This window comes from Melozone crissalis, unplaced genomic scaffold, assembly GCF_028551555.1.
Source record: "Melozone crissalis strain CALT ecotype California unplaced genomic scaffold, PUWL_Pcris_2 ptg000006l_1, whole genome shotgun sequence".
Classification (NCBI taxonomy): domain Eukaryota; kingdom Metazoa; phylum Chordata; class Aves; order Passeriformes; family Passerellidae; genus Melozone; species Melozone crissalis.
Window position 1 is genome coordinate 27,063,924 of NW_026535784.1, and position 22,228 is coordinate 27,086,151.

The 22,228-nt window shown below is 45.7% G+C and overlaps 2 protein-coding genes across 4 annotated transcripts; both read right to left on the minus strand.

Moving 5' to 3' along the window:
* Positions 1 to 720: 720 nt before the first annotated feature.
* ING2 (inhibitor of growth family member 2) lies at positions 721 to 5,410 on the minus strand. Its single transcript, XM_054294843.1, has 2 exons — positions 5,221 to 5,410; positions 721 to 1,985 (listed from the first exon to the last, which is right to left on the minus strand). The coding sequence occupies exons 1-2, from the start codon at positions 5,408 to 5,410 to the stop codon at positions 1,315 to 1,317; spliced, it is 861 nt and encodes a 286-aa protein (XP_054150818.1). The 3' UTR covers positions 721 to 1,314.
* Positions 5,411 to 15,458: 10,048 nt separating this feature from the next.
* Positions 15,459 to 20,288, minus strand: CDKN2AIP (CDKN2A interacting protein). Of its 3 annotated transcripts, XM_054293046.1 has the most exons (4): positions 20,059 to 20,288; positions 19,833 to 19,963; positions 18,222 to 19,108; positions 15,459 to 18,038 (listed from the first exon to the last, which is right to left on the minus strand). In XM_054293046.1, the coding sequence occupies exons 1-4, from the start codon at positions 20,280 to 20,282 to the stop codon at positions 17,541 to 17,543; spliced, it is 1,740 nt and encodes a 579-aa protein (XP_054149021.1). In that variant the 5' UTR covers positions 20,283 to 20,288; the 3' UTR covers positions 15,459 to 17,540. The 3 variants fall into 3 exon arrangements, with proteins under 3 accessions (XP_054149021.1, XP_054149016.1, XP_054149029.1); XM_054293041.1 differs by having other exon boundaries at positions 15,459 to 19,108; XM_054293054.1 differs by having other exon boundaries at positions 15,459 to 19,108; positions 19,864 to 19,963; positions 20,059 to 20,142.
* Positions 20,289 to 22,228: the final 1,940 nt, after the last annotated feature.

Here is a 22,228-nt window from a genome sequence, read left to right on the forward strand (position 1 = left end):
GGCAGCCCTGCAGAGCTGCTGCCTGCCTTGCCAAGCCCACCCCAATTCCAGTCTCAAGAGCACTGCTGAGTAGGAACCCTAGGACTGAGCTTTGGTACCCACTCACCTCTCCATTAGCATCTCCCATTACAAAGGAGCAGCAACAGCTGTTCTCATCTTTTTTTCCACCTCCTTTAAGGCATGGGGGTGAGGAAGTTCACTTTTAACTACCACCCAAGTAGTGTTTAGATACTACCAGCATACTCCAGGACAAAGCTCTTACATCACCTGTCAGAAACCTGCTGGGATTTGTCTATTGGCTCTGTGCCATGCATGCTTATGTTTTGTTAGTTTGTATCTATCAACTTTTTATTGAAAGCTTCTGCCTTCAGGCTTTTAAGGTAGTTGCCCAAGTGCAAGAATTTTGGTGCTGTGCCTAAACCCAGGTCTGGCCACATGCACACACAAATCCTACTTGAGGAAGAGCAAAGTTTACACCCCAGAGAATACCAGTCATGATTCAGCTCTCAACAGATGGATTATAATGAAGATTCCATCACATTTCCAGTTGCTGTTCCCTGAAATGTTAATATGCCCTCCTCTCAAGGGATCCTGCCACTTCAAGGCTTATAGAGAGATCATGTTTAATGATAAAGACCACATCGGGATGCTTGACAAAACCTATTATGAAAAATTGAGTATACACCATAATTATATCATACCCAAAAACTGACTCCCAAGTATAGTCACAAAGACAAGAGTTTAATGTTGGCAAAAAAGAAAAGTTTAAGTTAGTGGTATTTTCTTCCTTGCAATAACATACTGTTCATATGAAAGTCACTGGAGAGGTCTGCTTATAGCTCGGAAGACTTTTACAGTTACAGCTGAATTTAAAACCCCTAACTCCAAACATGTGATGTTAACACAAAAACTGAAAATGTAAAACTTGGGATAAAGAACAAACTCAGTTGTTAAGATGCTAGCAGAGATATGAGGCCTTTCAACCCCTTTACCATAACATGAGAAGTTCTTCAGTATCTTTCCCACCACCATTATTTCAGGATTCACAAGGTTCTTTAAAATAGTAAAGCAAATTGGAACCAAGCGTCATCTGCTTGTAATGTCTTCTGTGAAAGGTCTGAAGCCACCCTGTTTCAATTATTTGGTTATTCAGTGCAGAAAGTTAAAGATCACAGAAGGTATAACAGTTTTTAATATTAATATTATAGATTAAAAATTATTGCATAGTCTTATGCATTTCCTAAAACAATGTTCTGTGGAAATGAAACATTTTAATATAAAAGGAGCAACTCTTTAAAACATAAATTGCTTTCACTACCTCGACCTCCTATCTTTTTTTGATTTGTCAGTACATTTGTCCATCGTTTTCTCATTGTCTCCTCTGCACTTGGGGCAATACCACTTCCCCTTCGGTTTGTACGTCAGTCCAACACAGGAAAAGTGGAACCACTCAATAGGGCACTGTTCATTGTCACACCCTATCATTTCGCCGTAAGACACTTGGCTGCATAAGCAGTAAGTTGGTTCATTGGGATCAATTACAAATTCTACAGGTGAAACCTCTCTCTCCTGTTTGGCTTTGGAGCGTTTTTTCTTCTTGGAAGATTTTGATCTTTTCTCTTTCGGCGGCTGGTCGTCGCAGTCGTCGATGCCGTTGGCTATGTGGCACAGGTCGCGGCTCTCGCTGGTGCGCTGCCGACGAGGCCTGCGCGAGGATCTCTCTGGCTGGCACGCCTCCATCTTGGCCTTTTCTAGAGGCTTTTCATTCTCAGCCAGCTCTTGGAAACACTGAGAGTGCGTCTCCATTTGACGGGCTCTGTTCTCTACCAGTTCTAGCATCTGAGTAACTATTTGAATTTTTTCATCTCCAAGTTCTTGACTGTTGATTAATGCACGCTGAAGATGCTGCTGCAAGCGTTTCTTCTGAACAGGATCGTTTTCTGACTTGTATTTTTCATAGACATCATCGATTTCTTTTAGCGCTTCTATAAAATAAAAATAATGATAGGAATAATTACACAAGATGGAACATGCTCAAGAAAACAAAAACATTCTCTAACTGATGAGAAATACTACAAATCTTAATTACAGTACACCCTAGATATCATTTAAGTGCATGTGGTCATCAAATCAGTGTTTAAAGTTACAATATGTTGCAAGAAAATATTCTCATGTTCTAAGAAAGAGCAAGCTTATTTTAGCCATTGGAAAAAGAAAGGATAATACAAGAGAGGGGACACAGTAGTTGTTGAGGCATGGATAATCCAGATCCTCCTTCCATTTGAAACAGGAGGAGTTTCTCCTAAGAGTCCTTACCACAATAATTCCAAACTCGTCCAGCAAACCAAAGCAATTGCTTATTTTATCACACGAAGAATCCTGAAATTCATAGAATTGTCATATATCATGATATATAACACTCCAGAATTAGTTCATCCAGGTCCTCTGCCCTCCCCTCTTACTCATCTCAAGGTTTGGCATTACATTTTCAAGTAGACACAGTTATAAAAGGAATATGACAACTGAAGTTACATAATAGCAAATTTACAATCAGAATGAAAATCAACTTACACCCCTCAAAATACTTTCCCTATTGCCAAAATGAATTATTTTAAATCGGGGTTGAACTTTTCAGAATAGGCGACCTTCTCTTTAGTGCACCATAGGGTATTTTTAAGCAACTAGTAAATGAGTGGCTCACAGTTTGATTTCCAAGCTTCCCCTCTTCCAAGTCACGCAAAATAACTGCATGAGTTGCTGTGAATCTTTCACTAAATTTAGTTATAAGAAGCAAGTTGAATGAACCCGAATATGAGATCAACGTTTTATAAATCAGTCTTCGTCTGTACTCTGCTGTTCTGTATTGCTGGATTTTAAAATTACTTTTTCCAAGGCAAATGTTACACTAGATCGACACATAAAGGACAGGGAAACTCCAAACGGGGAAGGAAATAATTAGAAGAGCTGGCAGTGAAACTTGATGTACAGTGTTAGGTACAGTACTGGTTCAGTCATCACACCACAACACGTCAGTAAGAACCCAGGATTTTATTTGAACAGGTAAGGGAGTTTATAAATGGTATTAAACTATTTACTTCTAAAGCAGAAGTTATGCAGTACAATCTACCTCTTCCTAAAGACCTGCATTTAAATAATTTGCTTTCATTTTAAAAGAATTTGTCTGCACTGTTGTGAATTGATTCAAGCTTGTTATCTCAACATCATTCCTAGTGATATTTCTTTCCCTGCTAATATCTTGGAACAGTAGCTTAAGCATGAAGAACTGCTTTTTGCTACAAATTCTGAAATGTGTATGACAACAGGAGCCAACTGCATTTTGTTCTGTTCCAGATTTTCACTATGGTAATATAAAAATCACTTCTCTGGCCTGTCCAGTAACTCAACTTGTATTTTCTGTATTTTAATATAAGCATTCCAGCTACCATTTAAACCATAAGCTTTATTTCACTACACCTTCAGCTGCATCACTTGCCTCTGGCAGTGACAAGAGAAATAAAATTTTTAAAAACCTTACTCTCAGCTCCTGAGAAGCATGGAGTAGGGTACTTTGTATGTTGAACAAGAACGGCATAAAACCAGAGTACAATATTGTACAACGACACAATCTCCCACCCAGACTTCTTTTTTTGGAGGCAGGAGTGTAGGTACAGATAGATGAGCTAGATTTCCCATATTGAGAATGCCCTATGGAGAGCCATTCACAAACAATAGCTGTTCACTCGTTCATACTGTGACACAGAACAACATTCATCCTACATCGGTTATTGCCTGGATGCAGCCTGTGAGGATATGCTGAACTTTACAGGGATCAACATCCACTACAGAACGCAAAGAAGTTTTGGACTGACAGAGATGGAAGTTTACCAAACTACTTGTAAATCCCCAAAGATTAGACAAAGCATTCATATACCCTAATAAACAGCTCTGAAACCTCTGTGAAAAAAAACAAAACAAAAACCCCAAGCCTAACCAGGGCCAAGTGTTCATTACAGATAATCTGATTAAGTTTGGTGGAGCTAATAAAAGCTAAAACGATTTGTTTTCTAAGCACAAGAGTGACTTTTTCCCTTCTCCACAGACCACTATTACCTTTTAAATTAGCTGAAATAATATAGCATTGCTGTTACATTTTTAGACTTAGGTATAAAATATTTTTATCCCATTTTTAGGGTTTTGAAGATGTTTTGTTGTTGTTGTTTTAAACCAGTTGAAGGCTTTGATTAAAACTAGCAACAAATTTATTATATGACCCAGTATTGGTGGCTGGATAAACAGTCAGTAATAAACAGTCTAAAGAAAATATTTAATCTATTAAAGTCTGAGGATTGCTGGCTAGTCACCATCGATCAGGAGGTAAAGAGCCAACCTTGACTAGGAATTCAAAATGCTGCAGGCAAGTCTATGCCATTTAAACTTTAAAATCCCAGGCAACTTACAAAAGCCTGTTCTTATGTGTTTGCTCGGGTAATTAGAAAGATAATTGAGAGAATCTCTTCACAACAGCTGCCTCCTGAGGTGGCCCTTCAGCGTTTGAGAGGCCTTGCCGGCCCCCATGGTCCCTCCTGCCCACGCCGAAGGAGGGAGATGCGGCTCCGGTGCCGCTGCCCGGGATCAAATTCCTGCCGCATGGCAGGGCCGGCTGGCAGCTGCCGTGCCCCGCAAACTCCGCGGGGCGCAAGGACTTCCATCGGCACTGAACCTGCCTCCCGCAGGAGCCTTCGGGTGAGGTTCAGGGCAACTTCCCGCTCCGCATCCTCCCTCCACGACCCAAGGGAACGCGGCTGGCGCTCTATGTATCCCCGCCCCCACCGTGCCTGCGGTCTACCGTGGGACGGGCGCTGGGCTCCGCCGGGACGCCGCCCCCCGGCTCCGCACGGCGGGAGGAGCTGCGGGGAGGCCGATTTCCGGACCGCACCTCCAGCGGCAGCGCCGCCGGTTCGGGCAGCAGGGCAGCCCGGCGGGGCGGAAGCGACCCCAAACGGCGGAGCCGGGGCCTAGCGCCGGGCAGCGCGGCCCCGAGGCGGGGCGGCCTTCCCCGGGACCCGCCGGGAGCCCCGCGCCCCCGCAGGCTCAGCCCCGCGGGGCCCCAGCAGGTCTCACCCCGGCCCCGGCTCCTCCGCGCCGGGCGCATGTGCGGCGGGTGGAGGCCGTCCCCTTTCCCCTTTTCCCCGCCGCCCGGTGCCCCGCGGCGGCGCCCACCTTGGCACTGCGTGTCCATCTCCCGCAGCAGCGAGGCGTTGCGCTGGATGTCCAGCGGCAGGGACTCCACGCACTCCAGGTAGTCCTGCACGTAGAGCGAGAGCAGCCGGGCCCGCTCCCCGCCCGGCGCCGCCGGCCCCGCCACCAGCTGTGGCCCCGCCAGCATCATCCCCCCGCGCCAGCAGCACATCCGCCGCCGCCGCCGCGCCGCCCGCACCGGGAGCGGGGTCCTTGCGGCGGCCCCGCTCCCTTCTCCGTCTTCTCCTCCTCCTCCTCCTCCTGCCGCCGCCCCGTTGCCCTGGGGCGGCCGCGCCCGGGGGGCGGTGAGCGCTCGCCGGGCCGGGCCGGGCCGGGCCGGGCGGCTACGGCCGCCCCTCCGCGGGGTCCCGCGGGTCGCGCTCCCCTTCCCGCGGTGCCGCCGCCGGAGCAAAACCCCCGCTCGGCGCCCCCGCCCCTGCCCGGAGCGCGCATGCGCGAGGCCCTGCCCTTATAAGGCGCGGCCGGCGGCGCTGCCAGGGGTTCGCATTCTCCCGCCTTCCCCGGGCGCGCGCTCCCATTGGCCCGGCGTGCGGCGAGGGGCGGGAGCGCGCGCGGGGGGCGGGGCCTACCATAAAGGCGCCCGGAGGCTCCGGCGCTTCCGCGCCCGGCGGGGCCGCCCCGCGCCGCGATCCCGGTCCTGCCGCAGCGAGAGCCGCCTCATCTGTCTTCAACGGAGAGCAAAGAGGATTCGGGATGAGCTAGTATTTAGGGAAGCTGAGTGACAGTTTTATCCTGAGAAATAATTTCAAGAGTATTTTAAATAAGGTATCAACGAACTTTGGCCTTTTCAACGCCGCTCGCCGAACAGCAAATCTCGAAAATTTGACAGAGTATCCTGTCTTTCCCATGCCAGTTGTAGAATTTGTATCAAATCTTGGCCACAACAATTATAGTAGGAAACAAAAGCTAAATTATGCTTTTTGACTATATACTAAAATGTCGAGATTTCATCTCCATTTCTCTTTGAGGCATTTTTCAGGTCTTTACTACATGAATAATAATTGGTAAGCATCAGGAAAAAAAATTCATTTTGCTGAGTCTTCAAACACCCCGAGGAGACCTGTATATTTTGCATTGTTTCATTTATACTTTAGGCATCCAAAAAGATATCAGGGGAAAATGCACATGGTAAATGTAGCAAAAAACAACCAAACAAAAAAACAATCAGAGATGATTGAATTCAGTAATAAAATTGAAAAGAAGCAAATTCAAATCCCCAGACTCTCTTCTGTCTTACATTCCTACCTCTAGTTGAGTAGCCAGCACTAAAAGAGTACCCATAGTAATCTTGTAGATAGCATTTCAGGATGGCAAGATCTGGAGTACTGGTGAAGCTGCAGCACAGGTTGCACAGAGAAGTTTCATAATCTCCATCCTTGGATATTTTTCAAGCCTGGATGAGGCCTTACACAACCTGATCTGGCTGTGAAGCTGGCTCTGCTTTGGTGGCCTCCCAAGGATCCCATCTACCCTCTTTTTTCCTGGGATTCTCTCTTTGTTTGGTTTGTGCCAAATAGCTCCATGGCTACTCCTACAAGAAAATTAATATCTCACATGATGGCAGTCTGCAAGTGTTATTTTCTTAAGACCCTAGTTCACAGAACTATTTAAACATTCCTAACTTCCAAGTCTCACAGCTGTAGGCAGATGTTCTACATGGCAGGGATTTTCATATGTCTATGTCCAAGCTGTTGAGTAATTGTAGCTGCAGTCAGTCAGCTTTGCCCAAGTCAGCAATGTGTTGGCAAGGTCATAAAAATGAATGAAAAAGTTGTAGACAGTACTTTCAAAACATCCTTCACTACACTGATGTCACTCTGGCCAAAAACCAGGAAGTCTGTAATTTTGAGTGTTCATGTTCTTAAGAGGGCGCCTTCAGCTTAAAATGAACAGTTGAACAGTTTTAATTTACAGTGTAACACCTGTAAAACCAACTGTTTGGGGGTTTTTTTGGTTTTTTTTTTTTTTTTTGTGCACTGTTACAGCTCAGGTTAATGAGGCCTCAGATAATTTTTTGCTACTTGTCTCATTTTTGCACAAATAGATTCAGCAAATGGCAATAACGTGGTTACCTTGGCTTCCATCGGCACTAACTCACTGAAACTTTCCTGTGTAGTGGTCATTGCTGTCACTTCTGAGTGACTGAAGACTGAATTTCTTGATATAATATTAACAGATAACACTTATGCCAGTGAAAATTACCTGGATTGATATAATTGATACAATGTTCTTGAGAAAGGTGTTGGCTCTTTTGAGGGGTTGTGTTTCTGCTTATAGTCAGTTTGAATAGGTGTAACATTCTGCCATCTCATGAAGAAATAAAGTTAAGAAACAGGAAATTCCCCTACAGAGCAGAAAAAACAAAGCAAAAATGTTAATTCAAAATTAACAATATTTAAAATTAAATAATAATTATTATTAAATATTAATTTAAACCAAACATTTTGGCATAACTTTTTTTTTTCTCACAAGAAACTGTGCATGCACTGTCCATAAAGAAATAGCCAAGAAAATAATGCATAACATTTGTTACAGGTGGTTTCTGTGCTAAAAGCTTGCTGTTTGTCACTATGGGGGAAACAGTAGCTAAGGTACAGCAGAAAATAGCTAATGAGTTCTGAATTTAAGTGTTATCTGCTGCTTTCAAACACTAAAATAAAAATTTTAATTTTGGGGAACCTCAAGAATGCAGCAGTGGCAGTGAACCAGACTTCCCTAGGAAAAAGAAGCCTTAGCTTGCTGCATGTTTGAAGCCTCAGGGGAAAGGAAAGCAAGAAGAGCTGATTGAATTCCCTGCTTTGCTCATGGCTCAAAATGGCTAGGAGCAAGCACAGGAGAATTTTGATGTATTGGGCTCAAGTTTGCAGGTTGATTGATAGCTCTGAGAACCAATTGTGTCCCTTCTTTCACTGTCTGTATGTGAGAATAATCAGGAGATAGGAACAGGCATGGTAGACCAAAACCTTGCTAATTGTAGAGATGGACAGGCAGAATGATCATATATTTGCACCAACCCTCTCTGCTAAGTGGGAAGCTGTCAGCTTGAGGTTGACATACACAGAGATGTGATATTAGGGTGTATTGCATCACATATATCTCAGTAGTTGTCCACCAATGGTAAGTAATACAGAGAACTATATCCAGTTTATCTAGATTTATTTATATATCTCTAAGCTATTCACAGCTTTCAGGAAGAATAGATCCCAACAGGTTTTGTTTCTTTAAAAATTACCAGTACAGGTTTTTAAAGTCCAAACCAGAGTATTCCCCTTCTTTTTGTGAAAGATTTCATTATATTACAGATTTTACTATGATAAAAATATTTCCAGAAATTTAATCCAACAGTTATTTTCCCCAATTAAACTTTTGCCTCTCATCTTTCATAATCCTGATTTTAAATCCTCAAACCACCGATGACTCCTATCCTGTTTCACATAATAATGCATAAGTTGGTTAGGTTGGTTTGGTTTTTTTTTTTTTTTAGTTTTGGTTTGGGTTTTTGTTTGTTGTTTGTTTGTTTTACTTTGGTAAGGGTTTTTTGATTTTATTGTGTTGGGGGGGGTTGGTTTGTTTGTTGGATTCGGTTTGGATTGGTTTGGTTTTGGTTTTATTTGGTTTATTTGGTTTTGTTTGGGATTGCTTTTTTTTCCCCCTTGCTTTTTATTGATAACCCAGGAAGCTGTGGAAAAAGAAAAGCAGCATTATTGATGAGGACAAGTCCATAGGGGGCTGTAATTGTGGAAGACCTTCTTAGCATTTAGTAGGAATGCTCAAAGGATGACAACAAGGTCCTTCTTTTAAGCAAAAGAACTGATTTTTGATGATAGATATTTCTTGTCAGAAATGCTTCTCTGTCTTCCATGGGATGAAAAGCATGAAGAATTATCTGAGATACCATAAAAATAAATAGATTTTAAACAGAATGAGTACAAGCCAGATGGGCTTCTTAAGAGTCAGCTGAAAGAAGCAATAGGCCATAGCAGAGTGTTGTACAGCTGATATTTGGGGAAGAGCCTATCCTTGCCAGAAGTACTGCTGTGTTTGACCAGGCAAGCTATTCTCAAAAGCTTCTCTGACATCAGGTCATCCAAAAAAGATACATCCCTGTAATGCCAGACATTGCTGTTTGCTTTCTTAAAATATTAGGCTTGATTTTTCTGGTGGAATACAAATCATATGAATTCATCCCCCCACGTCATTATTACTATTTTTCTCTTTCATTTACACAAGTGTAGAATACTTAAAAATAAGACATGGGCTGACAACAGATAATTTCAATCAGATGATAAACTAAACAGTAGATTTCCTGAAAATACTGGGATGTGCTTTTTCCCCTGTTAGCTTTATCCTCAACTGTACCAAAGAGCTTTCTAGTACCAAGTGACAAATATCCTGCATTCATCAGGAGATGTATGTTCTTCCTTATCCACAACATTTACTCTGTTTTCTGCCAATATGCTCTAATAGAAAATCTCTTCCTGAATCTTAGTAACCAGTTGACTTGTATTAACAAGTTGACAGGAAAGAGGGCAACCACAATATCCTGCTCAATTTTTCTTTAAGCAGATAGGTTCTACTAATTTCACCATGAGCAGACTGAAAAGGGGACTAAAAAGTGCAGACTAAGTATACTCCATGCTTTGTTTTGTAATAACTATTTATTTATTTATTATGGTTCTTCACATTTAGTTTCCATACTCTAATGCCACAGCAAAACGTGTTTTGAGAAATTGGTAGGTCCAAGGCAAGACATGTTAAGAAATTCACTTATATATGATTTCATTGCTTTCATGAGGGCACACTCATACACTGTCACTTTGTTTTGAGTAGAACCACACTGCTCCTTTTAGAGGCTATCAGCTCTGTTTGGAATACCCTCCGGAAACCAGCAGGGGCTGGACACCACCAGCTTCTCACAGGTGCTATGGAGCATGCTTGGCTGGCATAGGAAGTGCAGTTCCTCAGAGGAGGGGGACAGTGCTGATCAGCTGAGCACATGTGAAAAACACATTCTTACTTCTTCCTTTTGTGAAGAACATATTTGCACAAGTGCACCTTTGTAATCAAGATTATTAAATGAGGGCAGACAGTACACCTGCAGAAACTTTCAGTAGGTGAAGGTTTAAGACATTCATAATACTCTGCTATTTGCAGATGTTAATTTTTCTTTCCAGCTCAGGAAATAAAGGTGGGAGTCACCCATCTAAATATGTGGAATGAGAGAAAATCTTAGTATAAACAGGTATTGCTCCAAAAATGTCTCTGTTGACTGTAAGGGTAGCCCAGGTCTCTTGTCACAGGAGTCAGTGGAATGAATTCCCCTCTGTGTGCAAAAAAGGGGAAATTACATGCCTATGATTACTATTTATGAATTTCAGAGTTCCCCGAAAACATGGACAGAGTTTTGGCATATGTCATTAAAACTCTGCAACAAACAGGAGGAAGCCTCATTTTATTTCCCTCCTAGTGTGGATTTTTTTTTTCTTCTTTGGAATCTGCTTATCCTCATCTAGTAAAAATTATTAATTTCTAGTGCAACTGAAAAGTCACCACAAACTCCAGAGAGTAATTTCATAGTAATTTCCAAGCTCCAGAGAGTAATTTCATATCTTCAAAATAACCCTATAGCACCAAATCACCCACATTACGGGTTTTCCAGCAGTGCTTCTGCTAAGCAAATTTTTCAGTGCCATCACTTACTCCCAGTTACCAAAAAGTGGTATTATCCTTTACTACTAGGATATGACCAATGAATAGGGTTTTCTTCCCAAGAGCACACAGTTTATATTTTCTGTGTTATTCAGTTGTAATTGTGAGAAAAATTAATGGTTAAACAAGATGAATAGATTCCCGCCCCTCAAACATCCTCTTCCCCAAAATAATGAGAAATGTGGCATTTACTCCAGTGTAAAGGAGGCTTTAGGCTGGAAGACTGCTGTCAAAATATAGGCAGCATCTGACTGAACATAGAACTTAGCTGCAGTTAAAATCACAGAATAACAGAACAGGAGAGGCTGGAAGAGACCACAGTGAGTCATCTGGTCCAATTTCCCTGCTCAGGCTGGGTCCCCTAGAGCACATTGCACAGGTTGTGTCCAGACAGCTTTGAACCTCCCTGGAGATGGAGATTCCACAACTTGTCTGGGCAATCTGTTCCAGTGTTTGGTTGCCTGCACAGCAAAGAAGTTCTTCCTTGTATTCAGGTGGAACTTCCTGTATATCCATTTCTGCATGCTGCCTCTTGTCCTATTTCTTGGAACCACCTAGAAGAGCCTGGCTCCATCCTCTTGACACTCTTCCTTTGGATACTTATAGGCATTGGTAAGATCCTCTCTCAGCTGTCTTTTCTCTGGAAGATTTGAAATGTAAAATGTAAAACATCAGAGGATTTAGTAAATCCATTGGTTAGATCAGTTTTCTAACTAGTGACAAAATATCTTTTGCCCAATGTGATTAATCTCTACATTCATATTGAGAAGAAGTCCTTTTGCAGCCCACTTGGGCTTAACAGTTAATGTTACTTGACCACTAGTGGCCATGAAAACTTTAAAGGGCTTCAGGCTCAGATGCTGGAGCTGAGCAATGTTTTTTTATTTGCAGGAATGTTACTAGAGGAGGAAAATATATAGTTGGTAACCACTGTAACTCAATCTTCCATTACCTTAGGAACAGGCAGTAGTGCTCAGAAATTATCATGCACTATTTTCATGATTAGCCTACAATATATTTGAAACTGTTACCAGGTATCAACATAAAACCTGTTTTCCTAATTCCTCATCTGTGAGTGAGTGTTAATTAATCACAGACTAGAAACTGGTGCATCCTGACAGCAGATTTAATGACAGCATTTTTTAAAAAATTCTTAACCTACCTGACGGCAGTACCTTTGCTGTGGCAGTGGCAAATAACAGAACCATCTAGAAGCCACATACACAAACACAAGTTAATTGTTCTTACCTGAACAAAGAGTGTGGCATATTATAAGTTAGGCAAAAGTGAAAATCTAGCTGAAAGAAAAACTTTAAAAATACAGATATTGCTTTTATTTTCTCTGTATTTTGCAACTTACAAGCTTGGGGACAGATTTGCCTAGTGAGAGACAGCATCAAAATTCTTTCAATGTGTGCTTTTTTGCCTCAATCTCTGGACCACTAGACCATGTCATGTCACTTTAGTTTAACCTATAGGCTAGAGAAGTTTGATGTTTGGCATATTCTCTCCTAGTAACAAATTTGAAGACCAACATTTACCATAACCTACAAGTGAGACCATTTTGTTCACATGCACAGAACCAGTTCAAGTCATTAAGGTGCTATGGTGCAATTTTAGGGCCAAAAAAGAAAAACAAGGACACATCAGTCACTGCACAAGCTTCAGCTTGTCTCCACAAGCTTGACTGTGGTCTTTAGCCTGTACAGCAGGTGCTTCATACAGCTTTAGATATATCCTTTTTGTAGATGAAACTGGGACACTGAGATTTCATCACAGTTTCTCGGCCAAAAAAACAAGACTTCATAGAGCTGTGCCCCAGTTTAGTTGTTTCTTTGGGAATGGGTTCTTTGATAGTGTTTTAATTGAAAATCTCTTTTTTCCCACATAGGTGATCACATGCAGGATCACAGGAGAAAAGAAAGACATTCGAGTATATGACAGTAACCAAAACAACAGCTCAGGCCAGGTGGTTTCTTGTGAACCCTTCCAGGGCTCTCATGTGAGGCAGTCAGAGCTGACACCACCCACTCTGCAGAGGTGCTCCCCACTCTGCACACTGGTCTGACATGGCTGGAAAGAGGTCACCATGAGGATATTGCTGGAAGAGGAAGAGCAGGTGCAGGAAACTAACAGGGTTTACAAACTGTACTGTGCCTGCACCTAGGCCACATGTCTGAGGCTCAGCCAAAGAGAAAGACACTGTTTAGCAGACCTGGCCTCACCACAGGAACTTCAAAAATACCAAGACAGAATGAACCAGAAGGAAGCATTGTCTTTGGACCGCTTGGGAGCTTTTAGGGTAAAGTAATAAAGATAATTTGGGTAAGGTAATAAGCCATTTATTTTGGGTCTGAGATGCCCAAATTTTATGTCATTTTGGGGATCTCTGCCGGTGCTCTTCTGTCATTTTTTATACCCAGACATGACTGTAGTGCAGCAGAGGGCTTTATTCCACAGTGGGACATTATCATGTGCTATTTGCTTGACATACTAGAGGCAAAAGTGGCACTGCCTATGACATTAATTCAGTTTTTCAGCAGGCAGCAGCATCTTGCAGAGTTAGTCCCTGGGAGTTTAAGCATGAGAACCTAATTAAAGCGGGCAAATAACACTGGCGGCATGCGCTCCTTCTCTGAGAAGGTGGAGCAGGGGTTGCCGCGGGTAGGTGTGCCCCGCACAGCACAGCCTGGGTAAGTGGCCGCTGTGCTGGAAGAGCGTGGCCTGTGCTGGGTGCTGTGCCAGCCTTTGTGCTCAGCCAGCCGCCGAGCCCTCCTGTGCTGGGGCACCACGAACTTCTGCGGGGTGCGCGGACCCCGTCAGGGTACTGCCATCGGGCCTCTGGCTGCCTCCCGGAGCGGGGAAGGAGGGAGGGCACTTACAGGTAAGTGCTCTGCCCGAAGTGCTTCTCCAATAGTATGTGCTCAGGTTGGACAATGGGAGAAATTTCTTCACAGAAAGGACAGCCAAGCATTGGAGCAGGCTGCCCAGGGAGGTGGTGGAGTCACCGTCCCTAGAGGCGTTTAAGGAAAGACTGGACATGGCACTTAGTGCCGTGGTCTGCCTGACAAGGTGGTGTTCGGCCAAAGGCTGGACTCGATGATCTCAAAGGTCTTTTCCAACCTAAATAATTCTGCGGGCCAGGAGGCACCTGAAGCCCAGCGGGTGCGAGCAGCAGCGGGGCGCGGGCCGCTTGTCCTGCACGCCACTGTCGGGCAAGCAGCGGGTCCCCCCACACGCTTTGCTGCGCCCCGCAAGGCTGTGGGAGGCACCAGCCCGCTTTGGGGTGTTTCGTGCAGCCCTCGCCCGGCAAAAGAGGATGGCCTGAGAGTGAGCCCCGTTCTGTTAGCGCGCCTGCCGCGCTACCTGCGTCTCTGTGGCCGTGACGAGAGCCCGCCCCGCGCTCATCCGCTCGGCCCGCAGGCGTCTCGGCGGGAGGTGTGAGGCGGCGGCGGCGGGCGGGGGCGCGGCAGCGCCCGGCACTCTCTGCCTGCGGTCCGGGGACTTTCCCCTAGGCGGGCGCGGGGCCCGTGAGGAACGGCTGTCCTCCGTGCGTAGCCTAGCGAGCAGGTCTTCAGAACATCCCGGCATCCTTCGCTTTCTAGTGACGTTATATAAACCACGGCCGACAGGAGAACTTCTAAGGCAGGGTGAGTGTTTGTTTTTTTTGGCTTTTTTTTCTACATTGCGTTTGCCTCCCTGCTGGTCGCCGCAGGCGATGCACAGTGGGCAGGCGGCCTGGCCGCCCCCTGAGGGGCACCACGGCCCCGGACGGCCGCGGGAGGCGACCGTGGAGGAACGAAGGGGCGCCGGGAACACGCTATGCAAATAGAGCGCCTCTGCCCCGCCCCGAGCCGGGCGGGCGCGCCAGCCCCGCCGTGTGGCCGCCGCTGAGGCCGCCGCGCTGAGGCCGCCCCGCTAAAGCCGCCGCTGAGGCCGCCCCAGCGCCCGCAGGCTGCAACCGGGGCCGGCGGCGACAGACCCCGCACGGGTGCGCACCCGGTAGCGGCTAACAGCAGCCAGCGGGCGGCTGGCCGCAGGGACCCTGCCCTGCGTGCTTAGGCTGTGCTAGCAGAGGAAACGGGAGTCACTTTCTGATGGCTCCGATTTCCCGTACTTCCGTAGAAAAAACGGGGTCAGTTTTCCTTTCGGTTGGTTGGTTTGCTTTGTCCCCCCGAGACAACTCTGCACGCCGACAGTGTAAGTGCAGGTGCTCACCCTGGCCCTCGTCAGTGGCGTCCGACAGGTAAAGACCAGCATCTCAGTCACTAGAGACCAGGACAGTAGCTGGAGGAGGGACACAGGATTTTAGAACAAACACGTCTTGCCACAGCCAGTTCCTTCTATTTCTTTCTTCCTTTAGGGCTAACGAAATGTTAGTAGGTTCTCATTTGAAAACTCGACTAGTGCTTATTCACTTGTATGTGAATCGGTGTTTAGTTGCTTTCCATGCAGAATGTGAAATAAAAATAACACACTTCAGCTTTCAGTTTCTTTTAAGAGTAGCTACAGACTTGTTCTTTAATGATTCACAACCAAACATCAAAGAGGAATAACATTCAAAATTTTGAAAAAAGTAATTCTAAATCAGGTCTTTTAAAAAAGGCATCTAGCACCTCAGCCTTTTAACACAGTTGCCCTAACAGCCCCTTGAGGTCAGTGAATACTGAGAGCTTTGCTTTACAGACGAGAAACACAGGTTTTCACATTACAGCATGTGCTGCAATTCTGACCCAGAGATCTGGAGGTGACCGAACCAGCAGCAGAGAAAGCTGTACTACAGAGGGCACGGGATGCAACTCCTGCCTCACAAGCACAGTCCTTACATGTGTCTACTTGAAAACACATCTCACACTTCCCATCATGAATACCACAGCTCCTCAGCACGGCATGAAGCTCGCCCCGCGCTAGAAGCGGACACCAATTCTTGCACTAAGTCACAATTCAGCACACTGCATTCCGAACACCAGGTGGTGCTCCGGGAATGCCGGGGGGAACTCCTGAGAAATCTAACTAGGGCGAAGGGCGACCGAGGGCACAGAAGCACAGGGGTCAGGTGGAGGAGGTTCTCAAGCAGCCACCGGGAAGTGCGAGCGCCCTGCAGGCTTCTGGTGCTATGGACTGGACAGCCACTGCTGCTCAAAAGCACACAGGGTACAGTATAAACACCACTGTGGTTTAGTCCCAAAACATACAAAATAACCAAAAGTGGACGTATGTACTACTGAGATCCCAGAAATTCCTATTCATTCCTCTAGCACTTGATCAATGGATCTGTCAGTCAAGTGTAAGGACACCACTAAATGATGCTAACTACTGTAATAGGACAAGATTAATTCAAAATAGCACTGAAGACATTATGCTTTTACAATTACATGTCATTATCCAATATACCAAAACATGCAGTTTGTGCAGGTATTTCAGGAACATTGAAAATAAAAGGTAATCTCCCACTTTCTTTGCCTCAAACTATTCTGTACAGGGAGTAAAAATGTAGCAAAGAAGGGCTTGATTAGAATGAATGTTTTACAATACACTTGCTGCCTTCAGTAGATAGCAGCATTTTCATTTTGCTTACTTTGGTGTTACAAAAATTGAAATTCATATTCTACAGGTCCCCTCTATCAGTTTTATAGTATTTCAGCTACACACCTAAAGAAACCAACTAATTCTTGTGGGATTACACCTTGAAGCCACTCAACGTAAAGCTTTACTGAAGGTGTTGCAATATTATTGAAATGGCTGGAATATTTAGTAGCCAAAACCAAGATACTATAGATGCTTATCACAGAGGTTTTATTGTTTTAGTAGCAGTCAAAATATACTTAGTATAGAAATCCATGTTCATTTGGAAAAAAAAGTACCAAACAAAACTGTAAATGATACTTCACCATATAAATTAAATCAGCTTACAGTTTTGGTGGCCGAAATAGTTGTGACTTGACTGCTAATTGCTAATTTGCCAATGTGATATTAAAAGGGCTCTAACCTGATAGCATAATGTTAAATGGGATCAGGATGTCACTTATATTGCAAGTGTTATGAAAACATCCCATAAAAATAGTCAACCAACTACTTTCTCTCCTAGTATGTGCAACAGTGAACATTATGAGCAACAAGCCTGAAACATATAATTCAACTTTTTGATTGAAATTTTTAAACAACTTTCAATTATTCAAGTATTATGGTCCCTATGTACACACTTCTACAAGCCTAGAAAAGATATGGTAGACGATTGAGCACACTACCATCAAATTGTAAGAATTACAAAAACGTCAGGTTTTAAACAGCAAATTGTACCTTAATAGTTTAATTAAAAATAGAAGAGTTAGGTAGACTATTTTGCAAATACAACAGCACACTAGTGTGCTGTATATTAAGGCAATACCTTTAAATGCGCACTTGTCATCTCTAACAAGTTTTATACAATTGCTACCAAGTGAAAGAACTATCATTGTCTTGCAAAACTGAGAAAGAAATACAAAATATCTGGAAGCCTACATTTTTAAAGTACAAAATTAACCTGCAGTCCTTGTGTTGAAATACTATACACAGTACAAACAGTGTCTCCCCTACAAGATCTCGCGAGGATTTCTTAAAGCTGGAGGCAAATTTGAAGGTTTTGACTCTTCATCCAGAAGCACCAAATCTTCAATTTCACTACCTTTGTATTTTCTTTTACATATCTTCACAATAACTTTCTTCTTGAGGAATAATTTCAAAGCTTCTCTTGAAGCCACTGCTTTGGCATTTTCCATGCTTTTACCACAGCCAGTACCCAAGTAGACAGACTTGCACCTCAGTTCACAAACTATATTTTCTAGAGAGCTTTTATTTTGAGGCAAGTCTGCAAGCTCCTTCAGGGGAACGAAAGCAACATCTAACGTAGCTTTTACAGACTGAATAGATGAATTTAGAAGTTCTGCATGATTTACATTAGGACTGAAGCCTCCAACGGCAACCAGTTTCCAGGCTACAGCTTTGTAGAGTCTGTTGAAAAAAGGTTGTCTTTCCTTGGCATCTTCGCTGGTTAGCGGTTTGCACAAAGCCTTGGCGGGGCTCTCGCCTGCCTGCGCGCCGCTCTTGGAGGCCGGCAGGGAAGCGCCTGCCTGAGCCGCACCCCGCGAGGGCCCTTGCTGAGCTCCGCTGCGGGCGGCCAGCAGCGAGGCCGCCGCCTGGGCGCCGCTCTTGGCAGCCAGCAGCGAGGATCCCGGCTGCGCACCGCTGCGGGCGGCCAGCAGCGAGGCGGCCACCTCCGCGCTGCTCTTGGAGGCCAGCAGCGGGGAGCCCACCTTAGCCGGCCCTTTGGAAGCCAGCAGCAGCGAGGAGCCCACCTGAGTCCCGCTCTTGGGGGCCAGAAGCAGCGAGCTGCTCACCTGAGCGCCGTTCTTGGGCACTGACGCTGGGGCACCCACCTGGGTTTTGGAAGACAGCAATGCAGCACTTGTTTGAGGGGTGCTCTTGGAGGTGGGTGGCACTGCTGCTGCCACCGCTGCTGCCTGTGGGGTGCTCTTGGACGTTGATGGCACTGCTGCTGCCACCACTGCCGCCTGTGGGGTGCTCTTGGTGGTCACTGGCACTGCTCCTGCCACCGCTGCTGGCTGGGGGGTGCTCTTGGACGTTGGTGGCGCTGCTGCTGCCTGTGGGGTGCTCTTGGAGGTCACTGGCACTGCTGCTGCCACCGCTGCTGCCTGTGGGGTGCTCTTGGAGGTTGGTGGTATTGCTGCCTCCACTGCTGCTGCCTGAGGGGCGCTCTCGGCAGCCAGTGGCGCTACACTTACTGTAGTTTTCTTTTCAGGTGATGGCACATTTTCACACTTGCTTTCCTTAGGTGGGCTTGAGCAAGGCTTCTTTCCTGGCTCTTTTTCAGATGAAGGTGGCTTTTTCTCAGCAGTACTTTCAGCATTAGCAGGTTTTCCTTCTGTTTCTATGTCTGAGACTACAACCATTTCTTGATCTGAACTGCAAGTTGACTGGGAAGTTTCTGGATCTTTGCTAGTACCCTTTTCCTGCTTTTTGGGCAAGATGCTCTCAGTTTCCTTCACTCCTTCTGCCTTGGTTGTTTTCACATCCTTTCCAACATCCTTAGAGTCTCTGCTTTTCTCAACAGCTTGTCTCTTGCATGGCTCCTCTACCCCTTCTGCAAAACAGGTAAAATATGTGATCCTCTTTGATTTCTGCACTATCAAACAGCCACATAGAGAAAAATAATCTAAAACTTTCTAGCAATATTATCTGTGAATTTAAAGGGTATATACCTGAACCATTGTTTCAAGTATTAACCTACTATTTCAGAATTTTGGGTTTTTTTGACAAAATCCGGACAATACTCATGTGAGGTTTCAGATGTTGGTTTGGATCCAAGTATGTATTTCTATTCTCGAAATCCAAACCAAAACTGGCCAACATACATTAAAGGGGCTATCTGATCTAAAAATAAAGGAAGTGTATTTTGTCTACTAATACCGCAAAATATCTTTAAAACATTTGTCTGAGAATTACTTTAAGAAACTTGGTTTCTTACACAGCAACAATGCCTGACTGGCAACAAAGGCAAAGTAACAAGAACATATTTAAGCTGGAGCACAGCAGCCCATATCACAACGCACAAGTTAACAGTTTAAAGTGCACCAGCTGTAGAAATTCAAAACAACAGCTCTACATCACCAAATGACTATGTACACATTATGCGCATTTTAGAGACACTGTATTAGAAAACGAATAGCACAAAGAGAGGAAACTATTAGCGGGAGTTTAAAAAGTAAATTATTTTGACTACTTTCTAAGCCCGAGGCAAACCGAGAACATTCAGAAACAAGCATTTTCTAGACTCCTATGTATTGTCACAGCTATGATCTGCTAACCATTGCTACTTGATATGCCTCTTTTCTTCACCTTGGCAACCAGTTCGTCTCTCGTGGTGTGGACAGGCGCGTTGGTCACTTGGATGCCTTCGGCCATTTCCAGCGCCCTCTCCATGACCTGCGGCGGGTACCTGGAGGGGCGACAAGAGGAAAGGAGGGAAGGGGCCTCGTCAGGCGGCCGCGCAGCGCCGTCCCCCCGTCCCCCGGCGCGTCCCGCTGAACCCACCGGCATCCCAGGAAGACGTGGTTGGCCCACACCATGGAGAGGGACACCAGGCGCTGCAGCTGGGCGCTGCCCGCCGCCGGCAGCTCCCCCACGTTGCGCAGCAGGAACTCCCGGCGGTACCGCCAGTGGTGCTCAGGCTCGCAGGCCCCGCGCAGCGTCTCTGCCCAGGCCGCCTCTTCCGCCGTCCGCCCCAGGGGCTCGCCCGCCGCCGCCTTCCCCGCCATCGCCGCCGCCGCCGCGGAAACACCCGCCCCGCTGCTTCCGCCCGGCGCGCCGTGAGCTCACATCCGCATGGGCCGGGCCGGAGCGGGCGGGGCGGGAAGGGACGGGACGGGACGGGAAGGGAAGCGCCCCGGGCCGCTTGGGCCTTGACGCTCAGCCGGAACCGGCTGTGGCCTGTCCCACCCGCACACCTCGGGGTGCCGGGGGAAAAGAGGTGCTCTGGGCTCGGCTGCCAGCCCTGCGTTGTGACTGGCGAAAGCGTGAACAAAACTTCTGCTTTACGGGTTGTTTGTTCGGGATCAAGTGGTGTTTCACCTCAGAATCACAGAATCACCTAGGCTGGAAAAGCCCTCTGAAATCATGGACTCCAGCCTCCGACCGAACACCGCTTTGTCAGCTAGACCACTGCACTAAGTGCCACGTCGTGTCTTCCTCTAAACACCTCCAGGGATGGTGGCTCCACCACCTCCCTGAGCAGCCTGTTCCAATGCTTCACAACATTTCTGTGAAGAAATTCCTCCTAATGTTCAACCTAAGCCTCCCCTCGTGCAGCTTAAGACTGTGTCCTTTAATCCTGTCTCTGGTTGCTTGGGGGAAGAGGCCGATCCCCACCTCGGTACAGCCTCCTTTCAGGTAGTTCTAGAGAGACATAAGGTCTCCCCTAAGCTTCTGTTCTTCTAATAACCCCTGCTCCCTCAGCCACTCCTAATAACGCTTGTGCTCCAGACCCTTCGGTTTCATTTCACTTCTGTGGCCTTGCTCCACCAGCTCAATGTCCTTCCTGAATTAAGTGGCCATAACCGGACACAGCAGTTGAGGTGTGGCTGCACCAGTGCTGAGTACAAAGGGGCAATCCCTTCCCTGCTGGCTGCGCTATTTCTGATCCAGGCCAGGATGCCACTAGTCTTCTTGGCCACCTGGGCAAACTGTTGGCTCATGTATTGCTGACTGGTGTTCCACCAGCACCTCCAGATCATCTTCCACCAGTGAAAGGAAAAGGACCCTCAGGTCCTTTGCCCTTTTCCTCCTCGGTTTTGTCTATACAATCGGATTTGTTGCCTGGTGTGCAACAGGACAAAATTGCATACTCAAGAGAGACCATGATTATTTATTTCAGAATTGCACAAGCCTGGGTGCTCAGTGGTATTCCACAAATCAGGCGCACCCCTCCAGACTTTTCGTGCCATTATTGCTACGCAGAAGTTTGGAGTTAGCTACTTTCCGAGAGAAGCCCCTCTATTATGCTTGGTTAGTAATTTCCATGCAAGTTATGTAACCCTAGCTAACTTCTATCCAATGCTCTGGGGAGGGGTCTTCACCTGGGCAGGGGTCTTTTGTCCTATAGGCATGAATTCTACTATTATAAGAAGATAGTTCAGGTATAGGATATATGGACCTTGAGTACTTGGCAAGTTAGCAATGTGTACATAGATGTACATCAATGTCTTAATTTGCTCCATTCTTAAAGCCTGTTAGTTCCTAGGTGTCCTTGACTAAGGGATGCTGCCTGTTCTCTATTAGGTCTCCTTTCCTGATGGCTTGCACCAAAGACTTATCCAGACTTAAAATAATCTTGACATATTCCAGGTTTTACAACATTGGCATGTGACAGAAAGGTAGTGGCAAGGGCATGGGTTGTTGTAGCATTTTTGAGAACGTATTAAATGAGGACTGCTGGCTACAAAGGGTTCAGATTGCTCTTGCATCTCTGTAGGCTGTCTTTAGTTTGCAAAATATTACTCCAGAATTTGATTTAAGACCATTTGAACAATTCTCTGTGAAAAAGGGATAAGCACACTGTGAAAATACCACAAGCTTCAGTCTGAGTTAGGGCTTGCTGAATCAGTGCAAAAGAGGAAAGAATTCTGAATTCCAAAGGGCTGTCCCTGGAGAGTTGTATTGATTTTTCCTCCTGAATTAAAAGTCTGGGTTTGCTTAAGTTTTCACT